Source organism: Pagrus major, chromosome 13 (genome assembly GCF_040436345.1).
Source record: "Pagrus major chromosome 13, Pma_NU_1.0".
NCBI lineage: Eukaryota > Metazoa > Chordata > Actinopteri > Spariformes > Sparidae > Pagrus > Pagrus major.
In genome coordinates, this window is record NC_133227.1 from 28,225,374 (window position 1) to 28,247,292 (window position 21,919).

Below are 21,919 nucleotides of genomic sequence, written 5' to 3' on the forward strand. Positions count from 1 at the left end.
CTCTACAGATATCTGTTTTAAAATGTATGTAAAATGATTTCCTTTATGTTTCTCTCTCTCTGAACTGAGTGAAGGACTTCAGACCGACTGTGTTGTGTTTAAAGTACTATTTAAATGAAGCAACCTGGTCGCCTGATGGTTACAGTTACATGGTTACAACTGGTACCAGCTTCAACACATCCTCATACCTAAACCACTGAACAGGTTGATTTCCAGTGACTCCAAAACGACATACATCAACGTTCCCGAAATGACATTGCCGTTGCAGCGTACCAGCGACAGTTGTAGTGGACTTCTGTCGTATGGTTGCAGTTTGGTCAGGTTTAGGACACGATCATGGTTTGGCTGTAAAAACTACACTATGTACAGTATGTGACGCACGTTAACAACATTAATAAGATACTTTGTCCCCCCTTTATACCACCTGACTTCCTCCTTTGCTGCTGTAATAATTACTGCGGCTGATAAAGGTCTACGCCTAACAATAAAGGAAATATGGGTCGTAACAAGCTGCTTGCACAGTGGTCGTATATGGCCGTTTTTCTGATGAGGACCGGCTGGCCCGTTTGGTTATACCCTTCACTCCCTCCCATTTTCCTGCCTGGTAGAAATATTACTGTGTATATTATGACTACTACAGTGCCCACAAATTCTACTAAAGTTACTGGTAAGTGACAGACAGAAGTACAACTGCAGATTTTCAAACTGTATTCCCTTCTTCATCCAAGACAGACAGAAATCTGGGACTTGAAGCAGCACTTCCCCCCTGAGAGGTGCTCATTCATCTCCCCGTGTTCCTTTAACAACGATATCAAGTGTTCATCGACGGCTGTTAATGTGCAAAATGACCCTTCAGGAGTGTTTCGGTTTGGGGAATCCACCAGTTTTGTCTCAGACGTACAGAAGTGATGTTTGACCCAACAGCTCCACCCTGTGGCTCAACAGCGGTGTTACCTGAAGGAGCAGAAATCACCACCAGACAAACGTGCAAGGTTTTGATTGTGTTTATTGTCAGTTACAGGATTTTCTTTTTCCCCAGCTGTGGTCCCTGAGAACAATCTCTTTAGGATCACCCGTAAATATATAAACGCAAAACCATTTCACTCAGCAACAGCAGTTATACAATAGAGAGATTCAAGTGCATAATGGCATTACAGTTACTCAAAAAATCCTCTTTGTTCACCTGTAGTTCACAGTTTACTCACATTACATGATACAAATGTCTAACGTAACCCTCTGAGACAAAGTGAAGAAGCTGTTTGACAGGACAAAACATGTTTTGTTTTTAGGTCATAAGAACTCTTCAAACAAACTTTTCATACTTTATTTTTATTGGAATATAACAAACATGTCTATATTTTAAGGCTTGTAGAGAAACTATTCAACTTTATTCCCACGATATGAAAAGGAGCGTATTCACATTAACGCGTACGTAAACCTCGACAAAAAAACAGTAAATGTTTATCTTTCACGCTTCATCAATCTAATTATTCATCGTGTCTTTAAATATAACTCACAAATGTCACAATAAATACAGAGGCTGCATCACTTTTAGAATAAAAATAAAAAATAACCACTAAATGATGGATATATCTGAATATTTATGAGCACAATTTTCAGACATTTTCCTTCCCGGCAGAAATATTTTGGAGCTCTAATACTAAAATAATCACATTCATATTTCAGTTCCTTTGCTGCCTCTGAAAGGTAAAAATAGCTGGAAGCTTCGTGTTTACTGTTGCTAAGAAATACATGTAATCAACTGCTGTCCTGACTAACAAACACTCACGTAAAGAGACATGGAGAAGGCAATCAAGTCTGTGAAAAGACATGTTTTTTTCAGGCATCATTTCAGGAGTCTTCCTTGACAGGAAGCAGTGACATGAAAACAATCGACACGACGCGATAAGGATATTTCACTGCAGCGTTTTTTTGTTCTATAGAAGCTGACTGACTGTCAAAGTGAACAAAAGTGACCGGCAGCATTTTTCATCTTCTGAAGGAGGAAAACAAGCTCTTATACCTGCTGCTGCACCAAGCTGTGTGCAGACAAACCCAAAGAATGAAAACTGAAGGTTAACCACCGCACAGACGTGAAAAACACAAAAAAATGGAAATAAATTATGAGCTCAGTTGATGCAGTTCGGTTCTGGTCAAACTTATTAGCACCATTAGTCGATCATCATTGGACTGAGTGATTGATGACAGATAAACGATTAAAAAATTAACATTACACGTCTGCAATGTGGCGTCGCAGAGACGAATATCACGTCATATACATGTGATCACGAATATAACTGCAAAATCACAGCTTCAAATTCAGTTTAGTGGAGTCTCCCTCCTTAACTACTAGAGCTGTAACGGTTAATTAATCGAGTAGTTGACAAATTGCAAACTATTTTGATAATCGATTAATCGACTTGAGTATTTTTTTATGAGAAAAAAGTCAAAGCTCTCTGATTCCAGCTTCTTAATGTAAATATGTTCTGCTTTCTTTCCTCCTTTTTGACAGTAAACTGAATATCTTGTAGTGTAACCAGTTTCTGATATTTCATCGACCAAACAACTAATCAGTTAATAAAGAAAATAATCAGCAGATTAACTGACTGACTGACTGAATCTAAACAATTGTTAGTTGCATCCCTAAAACCCACCGAAAAGAATCCTAAAGGTTTGGGCGGGTTTGTACTGAATACAACTTTCTATGGTTGTCAAGATACTGTGTTTGATTTGATGCCAGTTTTATAATATAAGTGAGACTTTTGTAACTTTGACGAAAGGCCAGTGTGGATATATTTTCGTGCAGGAAGGAGTAAGAATATGACTTGGCATGAATGCAGTATTTTGATGGCAGCAGATGTTAATGTCCAGGATGTCTCAAGAATCTAACTTGTTCATGGCAAGACAGAATAACTTTACTGTTCTCTGTTTTACCTCTTTAATCAAAAAGAATGACATAGTATTCTGGAAGTTAGGACTTTGTCACTCTAAAATAAAGATGTTTTATGGTTTCAACATGTTTCAGTTTGTTTTCTTCCTCCAAAGTACAAAGATTTGGAGCCAGGATCAATAATCTGATCCATTGGTAAAAATCTAAATGATATTTTTTAAAGATTTCTGATCTCTCCCAGTCGTGTGCATTTAGACACCTAACACTTCAGAAAATGTGTTTCTTGTGATGGGATTCAGACTGAGACGGGCTATATGTTGCTCTCATACGACATACTTGTTCGTGAGCCTGGTGCCTGATCCTCGAGGGTGACCTTCTCATAAACTGTGTGGACTGACGCCTTTATGTCAAAGCCACCTCCATTGTTCCCTTGTCTTTCACTTGACAGCAGTGCCTGACACACCTCCACCTCCTCCTCCTCCTGTCCATTTCTGTCGGATGAGGACGGGCCTATAGCTTGTCTGTTCCCAGGCATCGATGTCCTGACTTGCCCTCCCGTTTCCGCCGCCTCCTCCCCGAATGTGCGGCAGTTTAGGATGAGTGGCGGCAGAGGAACGCTCCGTGCCAGATCCTCCATGTGACGGGCGAACTCCATGGTCTTGTACTGCGTGACCTTGGCGAACTCCACCGTCTTGGCTGACGTGACGATGGGAATACGCTTGGCGACCTCAAACGCCTTCTGCAGCTTCTCTGCGCCCTCGGTGCGGAAGAAGTCGTTGATGGCCCTCTCCGTCTTCTTGAGGTGGCTGCTGACCATGCACAGCCGCGCCACGTTGAGGATCATGGTGATGGTGAAGGTCACCAGGCAGACGATGACGAAGTACAGGCCGAGGCCGCTGTTGTTGTGGGCTACACGCACAGTGACGGTGTAGTTTCTGCTCCCGCCGACACCACTGGAGGCGACGCAGGTGTAGCGTCCACGGTCCTCGAAGGAGACGACAGTGATGTTCAGGGCCCCGTTCTCCTCAATCTGCCACTTCCCACCTAGGGTCAAGACACACAAGGCAGCAAGAGAAAGACGGCTTTCATTTTAGAAATGTGAGCTGAGAATCGGGACAACTTATCAGCTCAACATTAAGCCTGCTGTAGCTACCTTTAGCTAGTTAGCTCAGTTAGCAGTGCAGCTAGGAGTACGGACTGAGAGCTTGGAGCACCGTGGGAGTGTCGGTGTTACTATGATGGCGTATGGCTCGCATAGGAACTTTCGGACTGAGGTGGGCCGGGGCTAGCTGGTTAGCATGCTAACTTCAAATAAACGTCATAATGTAAAGAGTGTTGTTAAAGTATGATTCTAGTTTTTATTTATCTATCTATTATTTATCTATATTTATTTATTTATTTATTTATTATTTATCTATATTTATTTATCTATTTTTTCATATTGCACCTTTAAGATCATTTGAATCCTTCCACAACCCAGCAGACAAAACACCACCTGATGAGATGAAAGCAGCATTATGTTTATGATTTGATTCAATAAACAATATTGTAATGTGTCTAACACACAACTTAGACAGACAGCACAAGTTTTAGGCTATTTTTCTGGTAAAATCAGCCAGTGTGCACAGTTATTGTTACTTTAGTTTATTTGACATTATGAGAAAGGTTCTAATAAATTATCCACATCTACAAAAGTCTTATTGTGGATCCAGAGTTAAAAGATGTATGAGAGGATGATGAGTAAATGTATTATTCATCCAGATTAATACTGTGCTTAATTATGTGTGACCTTTTGTTGACTGCCTCCTGTGTGTCTCTCACCAGGTGACGTCCTCACTCAGGTACCTGGAGATGAAGCCGTGGGGAGCTGCAGCCGGAGACAGGGGGCACATTTGGCAGCTTGTGTGCTGGATGTGTGTTGCTGTGTGCTGAGGGAGGTGTGTTTGCACATTTAGTTAGTGTGTCTAATTTTACCTCCACCAAGAAGGTTATGTTTTCAACCGTGTCTGTTTTTCAGGGTGTTTTTCCAACATGTTCATACTTTTTCTCAGAGAATGATGCAAAGATTCAGATGAGAAAATAAGGTGTATTCAGGCGGACGGTATCTATGAGTGAGTGTAAAAGGGGACATTATTGTCAAACTATTTAATCTTCCTTTAAATGTGTTAATATATTCTTAATTTGAGCTCATACCACAGTTTTCTTGCTTTCTTTTTCCCTGGGTGACACCTGTCGTTACTCCCCTAAAAGACTTCTTTATTCTCATGATTGTCTAATCGATTAATCGTTGCGGCTCTAGTTGTAACGCCTTTGTTTTAACTGAATGGAAATGACTGATTTTTAGACTTGCTTCACAACCAAACTTTACTGGGTGTTTACTGAAGTGTGGGTGTTTGAATGTTTCCTTGTTTTAAAACTTTTCAGTGTGTGACTACTTAATTTTGCTGTTTTTTGACCTGGTCACTACTGAAAGTTACTTTTTTTTTTTACATTTAAAATAACTACATAGTGCTAAAAGAAGTTGAGTTGTTCTCAGCACAGCGTGTTCTCCTCACCGAGCAGAGGTCCTTTAGAGTTGTACCACTTGATGTCATCGTGGCCTCCGGTCACGTTGCACTCGATCAGTGCGCTGGTTCCCTCCTTGACCACAATGTGCCTGCTGGAGGAGACGCTGAAGGACGCCGCCTCTGCCTCTGATGCGTTCTGAGCTGCGTCTGCTGTCCAACCACCAACCAGAAGGACTGTGAGAAGCAGGTGTGACAGGTGTTGTCTCAGGTGTTGTCTCTGAGCCGAAGACATTGCGAAAGGAGTTCCAGCGCCAGCCCACGTTCAGACGAGACAAACCTGCAGAACAGGAACAGTCAACGGTCATGGCTCATGCAGCAACACCTCACTTCATTATTCGGTCCTGCCTACATATGATAAATCCTACCACTCACATCAATTACTTTTTAATTAAATGTAGAAATGAGTTGTAGCTGTGAAATTTAATGCCTTTCTTTGGAAGTCGAAGGCCAAAACTTTAAACAGTATTTTTGTCTTTTTTCTTCACACTTTTTTGCTTTTCTTTTCATGCATCACATATTTTTAACTACAATAATACATATTGTATTTGTTACATGGACTCCAACGGCTGTGTTTTGGCTTTTGTCTTAATTTGACTCTCTTGCTGCTGTTTTTTAGCTGAAATAGTCACTTTGACTGACTCCTTTGACTTTGCAGCGCTTCATAAAAACAGCGGTCGGTGCTGTAGTGCTTTAAAATAAACAGTGAAGTAATGAAGGTAATTGTTAATGAGTTATGACATAATATCCAAAGAGCACAGCTGGAGAGGAAGCCTGCAGACACATTTTCAAAATGTTTAATTCCAGTGCACTAAATCTGTAAAAAGAATAAAAAGTAAAATTATGTGTTCCTTATATTTATTCACAAACTGTAAATCTTAGATTTACTTTAGGAGAGAAAACACCATTATAAATAAGGAATGCATGGAGCCTGTGCAGTCTTGTAAGATGGTATTTCTTTTTATCTGACAAGCAACTTATTATCTTGGATCAGTGAACTTTGCCTCACTTCTGTCCTCATTAATGTCATATCTTTAGATATGACATATCTTTAGATATTACATGCATCAAATATCTATAATTACGTTTAAATACCAGTCATAGTCTTATTATCTGTAATATATTTTTACTCTAACACACCTGTGATGTTCCTGTTAGACAACCTACCATAAAATCACCTTTATTCTTATATTATTACTACAACCATCCCATAATAGATGCCTATGAATTAATTATTTGGATATTTGATTGTGGGCTGATGCTAGTCGGCCACCAGAGGAGGAAAGAAGCCCGCACATGAAACCCAAACACATGAGACCAACACCTGAAACAGCCTGTGAGTCACATGATGAGAGATTCTCACCTGCTGCTCTGACAGCGACCAACACATCAGACCCTCCACCGACACAAGCATCAGTTAAGTTCAGTAACTTGCTGTAATTTAAAAGATATTTATTTTACCTTCAGTCAGCTGCTCAGCTTTAATCCTCAGGTGTTAAGCGAAACACACACGATCCGTCCAGTCCGTTCACTTCCTGCTTCAGGTAAGAGAGTGGGCGTGGCTTGTTTTCAACTCTGTCACCCAGGTAGGAGCCTTCAGAGTATGGCCTGCAGGGAAATAGCTGTGGTTTTGAACATAGCTTCTGTGTTACTTAATTATTTATCATTTATCTTTCAGTATTTTCATTTATTTATCTGCCTCCAGTTGAACGCGTTGGACATATTAAATATTCCAACACATTTTCAGACTATTTGTTTCTTTCATTTCATTACTTTTACACAGAACACAAGGCAGAAGAAACAATATGAACCACAAGGTAGAGTCTTATCTTTATTTTTTACAAACTGTGAAATCAAATTGTATTTTTTATCTTGCTAATTAATTTTTTTTTTTACAATGTTGACTTTAATTGTGTGTGTTGACCTACTTATTGATAATTCCTAAAATAAATACATGGATTGATAACTTATGTGACTTATTTTTCGAGCTGACGTGGAAGACAAATGACAAATACATTTAGATATTTTAAACTGTTTTATTCTTGACGACCAAAGTTATTAACAGGTGTTTTTTTTGTTGTTGCCGGAAGTCCAAAATATTTTTATTTTGACGGTTTCGGAAGTCATGCTTTTATTTTATAAACGTAACTTGACACGTTTAATCTTTGCGTCAAGCAACAAAACGAGCGATAAAGAAAGACCGGTAGTATGAAAGACGTCACTTCAAAGTAAAATCGTAACATCGATCACCTAAGGAAAAAAAATATGTATCCATTAATATATCGACAAATCTCTTCCAGAAGTGTCTGTTTAAAACTAAATCCAGGTAGGAGCTCTAATATTTGTGGCGATAAAGATCCCCACTTCCTTTATTTTCGCAGTTAAAACGCCAACGTTCTTGGCATAGTTTTATTGTGAAGATTCTTACCGGAACTTGAATTCCTCCGTGCCGCTAACTGTTAGAGCTGGTCAGTGAAAACAAACTGTGACGTGGCTAATCCATGGTGGACAATAAGAGCGAGAAAACCTCTGTCATTAAAGTGTTTAGTGGAAAACTAAAAGGCGTCTGACGTGTAAAAATACAAGTGCAAACCGAAATAAAGAAGATAAAGTTTCCCGTTGTCGATTTTGTGAAAGGAAACCGGTGGAAACTCTGGTGACGTTAACTGCTAGTTAGCATCAAGACTTTGACAGGAGAGAAGGTGAGTGTGTAGCACCAGGATTACAGTGTATCTTGTCTCTTTACGTCAATTAATGTGTCGACAATCATTAAAACAGATAACATTCATAAAAGAAGAGATGAAAAGAAAGCTAACGTTCCTCCTAGCTATAATGTCAGCTGTGTGAACGAGTCATTAGCTTAGCAAAAGTACTAACGTTAGCATGAGTAAAGCATGAATACCAATGCTAGTAATGCTTTTACTACAATAGCACTAGTTGCTAATGGACTATATGACTGAAGGTAATGTTTATGTAATATATTTCTTTATATAATTACCTGTTGTTGATGTGTAGTCAGGTGTTTGTTTAGGAAATTGTACGTTCATGCACAGAGATTCAGTATGTGGATGTGCAGTATAGTATACTGTGAACAATGTACAGTACAGTGCACCATATACTATGAAGTTTGGGTTTCAGACTACTAAGGCTGGACTTTAAACTACCATTATCTCCAGCTGTTCAGATAACCAGCAGCTTAATAGTTATCTGCTGTTTCCTGGGTGTTGGTAAAATGCATTCTGGGAAATGTGGTAGGATACAGCTGGTTGAAGGACAACTGGTCTCACCAAAACTGGATTTTCTCTTACACATCCCAACTGGACATGTGTTCACTAACCTCTGTCACCTCTAAACCTTCAGTCCTGTCAGTTTTCTTTAGTACAAACCAATATTCCCAGCTCGGTCTGTACACATTCAGTGCTGCCAATATCAACACACCGCACTTTATTCAGGAGTTAGACTGGATACTTATTTGTCTAATACTTATATCCTGTGTTGTATTTTCACTTTGAAGGTATGTGCTAAGACATTAAGATGTCAGACAGTGAAGCTACAGCAGCGGAGGCTCCAGAGGTGGCAGCACCAGAGAGTCAGGACGCCTCTCCTGCCGGAACGCCCGACAGCCCCTCGCAGGTCACGCCTGACAACTCGACGGACGTGGCCCCGACGAGGAAAGCCCGGAGGAGACCAGAACCCAAACCTGCAGCCGAAGTCGAGGAGAAGCCGAAAGTAGAGGAGCAGCAGGCCAAGGCACTGATGAGATAATTGTCTTCATGCTAAATAAAAGTATAAATAATGGTCAAAAGAGAACTTAACTTAAGCAAGTTTTTTAACACTGGTGATAAGGCTTGTCTTGGATCGATTGAATTCTCCCAGGGTCACACCAGAGGTCACTTCTTTTTATTTACATGAGATATTTATCTTGTTTTCATCATTCACAACCTCTGTTTCTTGCACTCTCTTCTTCTCTTTTCCTCACGTCTTCTCTCGCTTAGACATCCAGTGAGTCCACTGTGTCTCAGGGTGGATGGGGATACTGGGGCAGCTGGGGAAAATCCATCTTATCCACAGCAACAGCTACTGTGGCCACCGTGGGTGAGTATCGAGGGGGGCTGAAACAAAAAATAATTTTCATCATCGATTAATCTGAATATTTTTTTTCACAAAATTTAATTTACAAAAAGTCCAAAGTGACTTCTTCAAATTGCTTCTTTTGTCCAAAACCCAAAGACTCTTTATTTTCTGCCATAAATGACAAAGAAAAGCAGCAAATCCTCACATCTAAGAGGCTGGAACCAGAAAATGTTTGACGTTTTTGTTTGAAAATTGCTAAAACAATTAATAGATCATCAAACTAGATGGCAATTCATTTTCTTTTAGTCAACACCCAATCATTCTGTATTATACACAATATTTATGGTGGTTAGCTTTTTAACCAGTTGTCATCTTAACGCTGCTTGTCTCTCCTGTCCACCCAGGCCAAGGTCTCACAAATGTGATAGAGAAGGCGGAGACGTCTCTGGGAATCCCCAGTCCGACTGAACTATCGGCACAAGTTGAGGAAGAGCAGAAAGAGCTGGGTGAGGTGTTACTGTATGTTGTGTCTTGTATAATTAAGGGACCACACTGGGTTAACCTGTACAAATATGAAAATGAGTCCGTTCAACAATTTTTTGTGTAATTGTATTTATTGTCTTTGTTTCTCCTGCAGGTGAAGGCAACAGTGAGACGGACAAAGTGGCAGCAGATGGATCGGCAGCGGTGGGCAGCGCAATGGGAATGCTGACGTCGCTAACCAGCGTCGTCCAGAGTACAGTAAGCAGAAACATTCCCTGTTTTTATTGGAGGAAAGGGAAGTTCACAGTTTTTGGGTGGAAAATGGAAGAATTCAGTTTTTCTTCATGAGTTGAGAGCTTTTGTCTTTCCAGACCTTTCAGTCAATGCCAACAAAATTGGGCCGTTGACGTATCAATGAACAAAGTATGTCTTCATATGAGGTTGTTTTGAATTTTTCAAACATGTGTTTAGTTCATCAGGTGCAGCCATTTTGCTAAAACATCACCCCTGTTCCACTTCTACCTCACCAGAGAACAACAGTTTAATCTTCAAGTGGCTTTATGCTTCTGTATCGTCCATGTTGATGCAGCAACCAAGCTAGCAACACAGCCTTTAAATTTAGTATAAAATACGGTCTTAAGCTCCTTAATAACTCATTAATTCACTCATTAAATATTGTATATTTCTAATAAGTCATTCGCTAAGAGCCGGTGTTGTTAATGTGGATATCACACTGAAACTAAGCTCTTCATATTTTCTCCTCCTCACAGGGGAAAACAGTGATAACAGGCGGTCTGGACGCTCTGGAGTTCATTGGGAAGAAGACGATGGATGTGATAGCAGAAGGTGATCCCGGCTTTAAGAAGACCAAAGGACTGATGATCAGGAACGCCACTCTGTCTCAGGTAGTTCAACCACGGGCAGAGATGGAAGCACATCAGATGAGACTACACGCTGTTCCATCGATAATAAGATATCCAAATATTTAACTTGTCAGAACAAGTTTGATTGAAACTAATCTAAATTTGGGGAGAGAGTTCCTACATTTTTTTACCCTACGTGTTAAGTCATTATGCAAATATGGTCTTCATCAGCAAAACCAAGGCAAAAGAAGACTTTTCATCAGTACACCAAACAGAAATAAACTTCAGCTAACCTAAGCTATTTTGACTCGTGATTGTCTGACAGGTTTCTGGAGTTTTTGCCCTCTCTTTCTCTTTTAACTTCTCACCTCTCTCCATCCCTCAGGTGTTGAGGGAGGCGAAGGAGCATGAGGAGCAGCAGACAGCAGAGACAGCAGAGTCTGATTCAGAGAAGAAGGTGGTCGCTCACTATGGGATGCTGTTTGATGAGTTTCAGGGTCTCTCGCACCTCGAGGCGCTGGAGATTCTGTCCCGAGACAGCGAATCGAAGGTGCGATCGGCGTTTCATTCCAAAACTTGACAGCTGCTGTGCATGTATAGACATACTGACACATTGTTTTTACGTATCATGATTCAATGGGATCTGGTGAAATGTGTTTTTGCTGCAGGTGAAGTCGGTGCTGACCACTCTGTCAGGAGAGGAGGTGGTTCAGCTCAGAGAAGAGCTGGAACTCATCAAGGACGCTTTCTCCCTGGTGGAGTTTGATGATGAGGAGGTGGACGAGAAGAAAGGTATTCTAAAGATAATGCACTGAAAGAGGAATACAGCACAATATCCACCAGAGCTGACGTTAACAGCTGAAATGATTGATTATACGTTTGTAATTCCAGATGAAGACGGCTCAGATTTTGAGAGAGAGTTAACGGAGGCCTTGGAGGGTCTCAGTGTCACTGCTACAGCTGAAAAACTCAGCAAGGTACCGACTCAGATTCCTGTTCTGTTTTAGTCGACAAAAGTATTTTTGAGGTTGCAGTTTTTTAAATTTCAGCCTCAAAATTGACTGTAGAGTTGAACTGAAACCCGCCTGACAGAGTGAAAGTATGAAAGAGGTAGTTTTTATTGCGTGGCTGTGGCTTTGGATTCTGTTAGATTGTGCAGTTCTTGTGTTTGTTGTGGTCAACCAGTGGATTACAAACCACAGTAATGTAATATCTAACCTCCAACAGGCCTGTAAGAGCACCTGCAGCCAGATCACTGACATAACCAAGCCGGAGGAGGAAGAGAGTGAGGAGGACGCAAAGAAAACGCTCTCTGTAGAGGTACGCTCATATTAACAATGATCTATATGTACATTACAAAGGACGGATCACTTGAGGTTGCATTCAAATTTACTTGCTTATTTAAAAACAGGTTAGACTCGTAGCTTCATCACGAGGCTCGGGTGTGTTCGAATACAGTTTGGAAGAATGGCAGCTCAGGGTATCGAGGTATAAAGTTAGTTTTTAAAGATATAATATTCAGTGCAATAAACTTACTAACATTTCCAGCAGTGTTCAGAGCAGGAGAAATAGTTTGTTTCATTTGGTCGCCTGTCGCTATAACTTCCGAGGAAACACCAGATGATACGTCAGAGAGTGAGGAAAGAAGTCGGCGAATGAACAAAACGTAACATAAATAAAACTTTAAAACTTTACGTCCTCTGAACATTTCTCAACAGACACAAACGCAACAGATCCCACTCCCATGATCCCACGCTACTCACTTCTTTTCTTTTGATTGAGACCCCGAGCCGCAGAAATAACATACTGTAGCTTTAATTTACTGAGAGATCAATGTCAAATCTATTGATTATACTGTATATCAGTTAATTGTTGAACTTGTTTAACTGTTGTGTGTGTGTGTGTGTGTGTGTGTGTGTGTGTGTGTGTGTGTGTGTGTGTGTGTGTGTGTGTGTGTTGATTTTTTTAGGAGGTTCATGCCGCAGCCATCAGGAGTCTGGCAGAGCTGACGGCACGATCCATCGAGCTTTTCCACAAACTGGCTGAGATGATCCTCTTCTCCAACGGCAGCACAGAGGCCAGCGTTCTGTCACAGTAAGACTTCATCTGTTTCCTGTTTGTACGTGTGTGGAGACGCTGCAGCAGCTGAACTGTAGAGATGAAATGTTTTATCTGTCGTTTAACTAAACTTCTGTATTTTCCTCAGGTTAACTGTCGTCCTGTGTAAAGAAATCTCACTGCTTTCCAAGAAGTTCACGTCCTGTTTAACAACAGCAGGCGTAAGTGTTCTGTGTTTTGTGATTTTGCGCTTTGGATCAGAGACAGTTCTAGTTTTAGTTTTAGTAGTTTACTGTCGAAACAGACGTGAATATGGGAAATACATTCATCATTTTAAGACAGATGCCAAACAAATTTCTGAATTTGTTGATGATCATGACGAGATCAGTATTTTCATCACCATTTAAGTGATAAAGTTCAATAGTTGTTTGTCTTAACCCACCTGAGGGACGAACAGTGACAACTTTATCAATCATCTTTGATCGTCCTTTAAGGACACACACCTGAAGTCACAGCATTTTTGTATCAGTAAATGTCTTTTTCCTGTTAATCAGTGTTTCCATGTGCTTTGCTGAACGTGTCTGCTTGTTTGTACCTAAACAGAGGCTGGTGTCGTTCATGTCAGTGGTTGTTTAAGTTACAAACAGCTCTTCTGTTTATGTTAATCTAAATGTTCTTCTTTACAGTCAAACGAGAAGGGAGACGTCCTCAACCCACTGATAACAGGAGTCTTTTTAGAGGTTTGTATCGTACTGCTACAGCATCATCACACACACACACACACACACACACATAAACAGTGTAATTAAACCTCGTCACACTATTGCAGTTTCGTGCAGATGATTCACAACTCTATATTTCATTGTCATTCTCTCCTGATTACATAAGATAGAGGGTCCCAAAACCTCCTGTAGAACAGGAAATGAACACAGTAATCGCTGAACTTGTAGCTTCGAGTGCAGCAGTTCAGAATCCAAGTCTTTTCAGTCACTTCATGCTGAATCTAATTCTTATTCACACATCAGCAGCATCAACAAAGGAGCCCTTCAACATCTTAGGAATATTTTAAAAATGTGGTGCTTTCCATCCCGGCCAGATTTTGATTCGATTAATCAATTTATTCAGTGAATTATAGTTTTTTAGACATGTTTTTAGAAGAAAAAATAAATAAATAAGTGAAAAACACGTAAAGGGCTGAGATTAACCCACCAGTTTCCAGTACAAACCTACTGATTGGATGAATTTCCTAAAATCAAGTGTCATTTTCTTGATGCAATAATCTACATTCTGCTGTCTTGTTTAAAGATAATAAACCTTTTAGGAGAAAACTTTGCTAGGATGAGGTCAAATTATCTGACATTGTTGGTAGAAATGTTTCTTCTTGAAGAAAAGTAAGAGCCCAAATATCACTTTTATTTTTCTTTTTAGTTGGATTGACTGCGAATGTGGTCATTGCAGAGATTAAGATACTGTGTGCCTCATGTTGACGTGTGATAAATCCTCCCTCCTCACAGGCATCCAACAGTGCATCTTACATCCAGGATGCTTTCCAGCTGCTGATGCCGATCCTGGAGATCTCCCACATCCAGAGGAGATCTGAGTCCACGGAGCAGTAAACCAGCTGATGTCACCTCCATCGCTGTCATGACGCTGGGACGCTGTCACAGCGGAGAACGGACACATCTTTGAAACTTTTTTTTTTTTTAAACGGGCTGCGTCGGCTCTTCCTCTGTCTGGTTTTCGGCTCAGGAGAAAATCAATTTCACACCTGGGAGGAGAAGTGTGTCTTTGTCAAACAGTGTTAACTTTTTTGGTATTGCTGGTTTAATTGTGAAGCCCAGTAGATGGACTCATTGAAGTACAGTGTTAAGAAGCTCTGGATCCACCAGGTGTTAAGGGGAACAAATGCATCTGTGTAAAACATGGAGCGACTTGTTCTCCTTCCTTTTATTCTAACACATACTTGTTTTCTGACAGCAGCACTTTTGACCTAAAATTCTCAATTCTGCCTCGAAGAACACTGACAGAAAACACATACAGGAACAAAAGGTATATCTCTTAATATCAAAATGTATTGATAATGTATTTTTCTCTTTACTACAACTACAGAGAATATTTGGGAATCATGTTTCTATGCACGTCTCTCTAAAACACTGCCGTGCAACATGTTGCTGGTCCAGGAGCAGTTAGAAGCTCAGTGTCTTTGCTCAAGGACACTGACAAGCATTGAACAAGCACACAGTGTTGGGACGTGTCACTTTTGTCAGTCGGCACCAGGCCGGCCACCGTTTGTCTGACAAACAGGGTTTCAGCTGACGTATAAAGCCTTGAATTACATCTTCAAATCTCTAAACGCACAGATGTTCTTTTAGTTTTTGCCAACCATGGTATCATCCTCAAATCATGAGCAGACCGGCTGTAATTAGTCTACACTAGTGTAGATTTAATGACAGCTGTTTGTAGACGGAAAGGGTTTATTACTGTACATGCAATTCAACTTAGGTGCTTTCTTTGCTTTTGGCTCTCTGCAGTGAGAGGTTCAGCTCAGCTTATTCAGAAAAACACTATTACAGCCATGAATGTTATCTGAATGTTCAGACGTTTTTCTTTCAGAGTCTTGAAAGACTTGCAACTGCACTTCACCGCTTGAGACAATATTGTTCATAAAGACTTGGATCTTAACTTGGATTAGCTCCCAAAAAGAGTTAGAAGCAGCTCTGGTGTTCTCTTAAATCAGACCAACCCAATCAGCTCAGATCTGTACTGAGACATCTTTAACTTTCAGATGAGCGAATTAATCGACAAAGTACTTTTTTGTAAAAACCTTTCACACCACATTCTTAGTCTCCAAACTTACTCACCCCTTCATAGCTACTCCTTCATTACCCTCTATCTGAAAAGTGTTGGTCTCTCCCTCTCTTGTAAATTCCCAATGTCCGGTTGGAGAAACATATAAATTCATAAATTGTACATTTCAGTCATTTTAAGCCCATCTTTGTCCTTATTGCCCTCTCAATTCATTATTCATGAGACTTCAGAATAACTTCAGGTGTTTATTAATCAACAGAGAAGCTTCTATCTGCCATGGAGATTGTGATTGTCTTCTTTATGATATTGAACTGCTAACAGCTGTGTGTTGTGGGCATGTGAAGTGATATCCTTTCAAGCAATATACTGTTCTGTATTTCAGGTATTTGAGATGGGTTTTCAAATAAATGTGCTTTCATAAAAGGTTCAATCTGTGATTTGTGTGTGTGTGAGTGGAAACGACAGATTTAATCGAATACTTTTTAGCTGGATACTTGAAGAGTGGAGGATGTTCCAGCTGCAGACTGCTGGAATGAAACATTCAACAATCACAAATGGGTGTAATGGTCACGTGTCCACATACTGTCGGTGTTTATTATTACTATTTATGATGCTATTGACAAAATTACATTTATGTATTCATGTTGTTTTGTTTGTTTCTCAATCCACAGACTCAGTTGGCATCTTGACTATTTATTTTGTAGAAAACAGTTTAAATGATAGAAGTAAATCAGATCATTGAAGTAAAACTTGTGATACAACAATGTACAAATACTCCATTACAATTAAGAACGTTACATTCAAACCTTTACCAAAGTAAAGGTATGTAAGTGATCCCTAAACATTAAAAGTTAATGTGTTTATTGTGGAGAAAATGATCCATGAGAGCATTATATTGTTGTATGACTATTATTATTATTATATTTTTTAAGTATAAGTAACTATAGTTTTCAAATAAGTGTAGTACAATAAAAAGCACAATATTTGCCTCTAAAATGTAGTGGAGTAAGTGTAAGTATGTAGTGTACCTCAATTTCAGTTATTTTATTTCTTATACTTTCACCACTGAATAGTTCCAATACATATTTAGTTTAAAAGTTTATTTTGAATTTCTGTTAAGGAGTAATTAAAAAAATAATAATTCAAATGCCATTTTTCAATGTGTTAAGCAGTTAAAATAACTTTTGTTTCACTTCAGTTGGAAGCAGAATAAATATGATGAAATGTATAAATTAAAAAAATAATAACAAAAGGAGCAGAAATGAGAAGAAAATGAAAAACAAAGGGAAATGATTTGTATTAAGGCTTATTTCACGTTGTTACGTTCCCAAAGCAGTAGGTGGCGCTGTGCACATTTACCGTCGACTCGCTAATATACGCGAAGAAGAAGAAAAAGCAGAAGGAAAAAACGAAGAAGAAGAAGACAAGAGGCGCTAACAGCTAGCTTGGCAGGGTACGTCGAGGAAATTCTGAGGTAAAGCTAGTTTTTCTTTCTTTTATACTCTCCACAGTTTACACGCTGTCACGTCTGTATTGTGTGAAGCTGTTGTGACATCCCGAGAAGTGCAAAAGGAGACTCGTTTCATTTAATCTTTCTCCGGTAATGTTAGCTTTCTCGGTAACGCGAGGATTAGCTTGTAAACGTTAGCCGTTCATGCTAAACACTCAGCGAGTGCGTTCCCTCGCTACAACGTCGTCAGTTAGCTTTACTTTTAACAGTATTTTAAACTTTGCAGCCGCTTGAACGTCCAAAGATTTTGAAAACTGTAAACTATTTCCAACGACTTCCAATTAAACGGGATTATTCGTCATTTGTGGCGCTTCACTTTAGTTTTCTGTTGGGTTAGTTAGCCTGATATCATAAACAACCAACAGCTAGCTTGATGTCATGGTAACACAGGCACTTCATTTAAAAGGAAATCACCTTTCATACCTATTTCCAAGACTTGTACTCAAAACTCAGTGTCCTTGATGTCAATAAAGGAGCAAAATGTTACTAGCTTCAGTAAAACATCTCTTGATTATAACTTGAAACATTTCTATGGCAGTGCAAAGAAGTACAGCTTCAAAAATTACTTTACCTGAGGATTGAATCAACAGTTCATAAAACAGTTTTGACCAAAGGTTTTATCCCCACAGTGTGTTTTTACGGCTTCAAAATGTTGAAAACATGGCAACATGATTAACGTGGCCTGATGGCACTAACAAAGCTTCATTCTTGCTGCTTTGAAGAAAATTTTGGCTCTCAGCATTTCACTTGAAAGAGCTATAAATATTTCACATGTATTTAGAGGGATGTAGGCTGTGAGGCGTTGCCTTCTCAAACTAACAAACAAAAAAGAAAACTTGGAAGACACTTGTTGTAATTTTTCACCTGAGATTGGTGAGTAATCAACCAATATATGTATCACATTTTATAATGAAGACGTGTTTCTCGGTTGATTTTCCTCTTTCATACTTTACTACATACTCTTTCATATGTGCATACACTTTGTGTATTTTATGCTTTTTATTCAACATTTTCATGTATCAACGTGTGCTTCATGCCTTAATGTGTATGTGTGTTATCCTCAGTGGTTTCAGCATCAGTGGTATTAATATTAATCGCCACCCTTCCCTTTTTATTCCCTCGTAGCATTGTCTTTCTTCACCACACGGCCTCCCCTTCGCCCCCTTGACGAGCGCTGCAGGATTGTTGGGGTTTTAGCTCTCGTCCTGACCTGCCAACATGCCAGCCGCACTTACAGATTCCAGTCAGATAATCTGTGAAGTCTGGGCGAGCAATGTGGAGGAGGAAATGAGGAAAATCCGGCAGATTATTCAAAGCTACAACTACATTGCTATGGTGAGTAACAGTCCGTTCTGAGAGGAGTTGGACTCTGACAGCAGAGTTACTGTAAAGTAACTTTGCCAGTTATTGAGTAATGTTTGGTAAAGACTGAGTCGGCAACTTTATGACTCAAAGACATGGAATTACAAAGCTTGAGGCCCTTTGTGTTTCTAATGTGCTGCATCGTAGATGTTGTGTCTAAAACCTTTTAACACATTGCATGACTGAGGTGGGATAACTCTGACACATGTGAACATCATTCTAGGAAACAACATGGTGGTAGAGCTCAGGATTAATTTATTTTTTGAAATCACAGTGCAGGAATGTTGAAGGGTGGAGTTAATGTTTCTTCTTCTTCTTTTTTTTTAACCAGGACACAGAATTCCCTGGAGTCGTGGTCCGGCCAATCGGCGAGTTTCGCAGCACAGTGGACTACCAGTACCAGCTGCTGAGGTGTAACGTCGACCTCCTGAAGATCATCCAGCTCGGCCTCACGTTCATGAACGAGGATGGAGACTATCCTCCTGGCACGACGACGTGGCAGTTCAACTTCAAGTTTAACCTCACGTAGGCGGACTGTTGTCTTTTCGGGCTTTCTTTCAACTTTCTTTTTTTAATGTTGATAATTGTTGAGAACACGACATGAATATCTGTATTTTTGGTCCTCGCAGAGAAGACATGTACTCACAGGACTCCATAGACCTGCTACAGAACTCCGGCCTCCAGTTTAAAAAACACGAAGAAGAAGGAATCGACACGCTCTACTTCGCTGAGCTCCTCATGACGTCGGGTCTGGTGCTGTGTGAAAACGTCAAGTGGCTCTCCTTCCACAGGTTTGTTCTGACTCAACTTTTGCATTGTTAATCCCAGTTAACTGAATTATAAAAACACAATTTGAGCCATGATGACCGCTTATTAGTCGAACCCAGCAGCGTCAGTGTAATCCCAACCATCTTGACTTTAATCTTCCTGTTCTGTATCTCTCAGCGGCTACGACTTCGGCTATCTGGTGAAGCTCCTGACAGACGCACGGCTCCCCGAGGAGGAACACGACTTCTTCCAGATCCTCAACCTGTTCTTCCCCGCAATCTACGATGTCAAATACTTGATGAAGAGCTGCAAGAACCTGAAGGTACTGTAGACAGATATACAGGGGGGGGCAGAGTGTAACTATTTGTATCAGAGGTGTTGATTCTGCTCAACAGTTTGAGACTGTTGGTGAAGGCATTCATGTTGTTTTGTACAAAGAGACAACATCTGTCAAAACAAGTCTCGATGTCTGATTTTTGTGCGTTTGTGTGCAGGGAGGGTTACAGGAAGTAGCAGACCAGCTGGAGCTGAAGAGGATCGGGCGGCAGCATCAGGCCGGATCAGACTCGCTGCTCACCGGCATGGCTTTCTTCAGGATGAAAGAGGTACTGTTACAGATATCCAGGGGTTTCTTTTTTTATTGTGGGGCAGGAGCTGATCTGCAGAACAGTCAGCTTCTATGGATTGTCAATTCTTTTTGTGCTCGGAGTTCGTTCGGAAACGGGAAACAGTAAAGCAGCAAGCTGGCAACAAACAATCATATAACATCTAAACGACACATTAAAATATGTCTCTGAAAACATATTAGGAGAGAAATAGACATTCAACAGGACTGTGGTTCATATTTGATCAGCGCTGCCTTGTTTTATAGTTCAATCAGAGTTTTTTCAGCCTCTGTCATCACAGTACGGAAACAATATCTGGTTCCCAATGTTTCTTTATTGCAGCTAAACGGTACACAAATATATTTCTGAAAACATTTTAGGTGAGAAATGGGCAGTGTAGTAACACAATCTTGGTTTAATGCTTATCAGCACTGTGTGGTGTAGTCAGTTTGATCAGAGTTTGATGGGTCGCCCCTCGCTCCATACTAGAGAGAGTCTGACTGTCCGGTGATGCATACGAAGTGTGAAACAACAATCTAAAGTTGAGTTGTTTTGCGACATTTGTGGATTTCTGCAGGCAGAAGAGTAATGGGGAAAATTGGGAGCTGGTTGAAAATCTGCTTAAATGTCAAACTCCAACTTCCTTATTTTGAAAGGAAATGCATCACATCAGGAAGTTATTGAACCATTTTGTGGGAGTTAAATTTGTAAGAATAGCAGGTGCGTTCTGCATTCGTCTAACTGAAATCTTATTTTTCTCTTCAGCTTTTCTTTGAAGACAACATTGATGACGCCAAGTATTGTGGGAGATTGTACGGCCTGGGCTCGGGCTCCACCCAACCCCAGAACGGCATCTCCAGCTCGGGCCAGGAGGAGACGAACAACAAGCACTGACTGAGCGCTCAGATCTTCAAGTGGAGTACGCACTTGTTTTAAAACCCAACCAGCAGATTCCCTGTGATCTCCCTCAACGAGACAAAACGAAAACACCTTTCTTTCCATTTTCCTCCCGAGTGACTGTAAATGGACTCACAGTGGATCCTTCACTGGCTCACTCGTTTCTTTTTAGTCACTTTTACTGAGTACATGGCCATATATTCAGAACGCTCTTTTAATCTGTTGGATTTTTTTGCTCCAGCATTATAGTGACGCCCTTCTTTAACAGCATGGGACCAGCTCCTGTATCATACTGTGATTTCAGACCAAACCTTGACAAAAAAACAGTCCGATCCTTCAGTTCAGGCTTTCCTTCATCAGCGGGACGTGTCTCTTGTTGCAGGGATTTCATTTTTTAAGTTAATGTTGGAAGGGCCTGTAAATTAAAATGTATAATTTTGATGAAAATAAAAATGTTTTAGCTCTTTTCCACTTTCAGAAACTTTTAACAGTGTGTAACTGTGCTTGGTTATGCATGTGTTTCAATGGGCAAACTACTGTCATTCTGTACATTCACCCACCAAAACCAAACTGTCCACCGTCAGGTTTACAGATGTTGTGGTTACTCTTGTTTTTACATTTGACATTGTTTTAACAGTTGTATATTAAATTGTTTTGTATTTTCAATGTAAACGTTAAGGATTTGATCTTTTTTACGAGCCGTACACGACACACAGCTTGTTCAATATTTATGTTGAAAAAGATTAATGTCAGGTCATCTGGAAACTCTAATCCATGAGACTTAAAAAGTAGAGTAACTGACAGAAAAATAAACCAACTATTGCAGAAAATAATGAACTTTTTATCAGGCAAAATGTCTGTTTTCAGGGTTTTTTTCCCCCCGTTTTTGTAGCATATCTTTATGGTGGCCCAGACAGGCACTGTGGCTAATATTTATTATCAAGGAGCTCTTAAACAGGAATCCTTCCATAGCAACAACAGGCACTTCACTCAGATGTAACCTGAATTAAAGTAAAAAGTGAATCCTGCTCCAGGTT

General features: G+C 40.1%; 3 protein-coding genes across 3 annotated transcripts; 2 read left to right on the forward strand and 1 right to left on the reverse strand.

The window, feature by feature from the left end:
• Positions 1-988: 988 nt before the first annotated feature.
• Positions 989-5,734, reverse strand: LOC141006645 (microfibrillar-associated protein 3-like). The gene is made up of 2 exons (XM_073478871.1): positions 5,446-5,734; positions 989-3,934 (listed from the first exon to the last, which is right to left on the reverse strand). Exons 1-2 carry the CDS (start codon positions 5,687-5,689, stop codon positions 3,201-3,203), a joined length of 978 nt encoding a protein of 325 aa, XP_073334972.1. The 5' UTR covers positions 5,690-5,734; the 3' UTR covers positions 989-3,200.
• A 2,169-nt stretch (positions 5,735-7,903) lies between these two features.
• fam114a2 (family with sequence similarity 114 member A2) lies at positions 7,904-16,170 on the forward strand. The gene is made up of 14 exons (XM_073478874.1): positions 7,904-8,156; positions 8,969-9,204; positions 9,450-9,549; positions 9,933-10,034; positions 10,166-10,269; positions 10,782-10,916; positions 11,260-11,424; positions 11,543-11,666; positions 11,766-11,851; positions 12,102-12,194; positions 12,844-12,968; positions 13,081-13,153; positions 13,619-13,672; positions 14,447-16,170. The coding sequence occupies exons 2-14, from the start codon at positions 8,989-8,991 to the stop codon at positions 14,546-14,548; spliced, it is 1,479 nt and encodes a 492-aa protein (XP_073334975.1). The 5' UTR covers positions 7,904-8,156; positions 8,969-8,988; the 3' UTR covers positions 14,549-16,170.
• Positions 16,171-17,135: 965 nt separating this feature from the next.
• On the forward strand, positions 17,136-21,548 carry cnot8 (CCR4-NOT transcription complex, subunit 8). The gene is made up of 7 exons (XM_073478875.1): positions 17,136-17,214; positions 18,376-18,585; positions 18,944-19,137; positions 19,242-19,403; positions 19,558-19,702; positions 19,875-19,985; positions 20,751-21,548. The coding sequence occupies exons 2-7, from the start codon at positions 18,469-18,471 to the stop codon at positions 20,877-20,879; spliced, it is 858 nt and encodes a 285-aa protein (XP_073334976.1). The 5' UTR covers positions 17,136-17,214; positions 18,376-18,468; the 3' UTR covers positions 20,880-21,548.
• Positions 21,549-21,919: the final 371 nt, after the last annotated feature.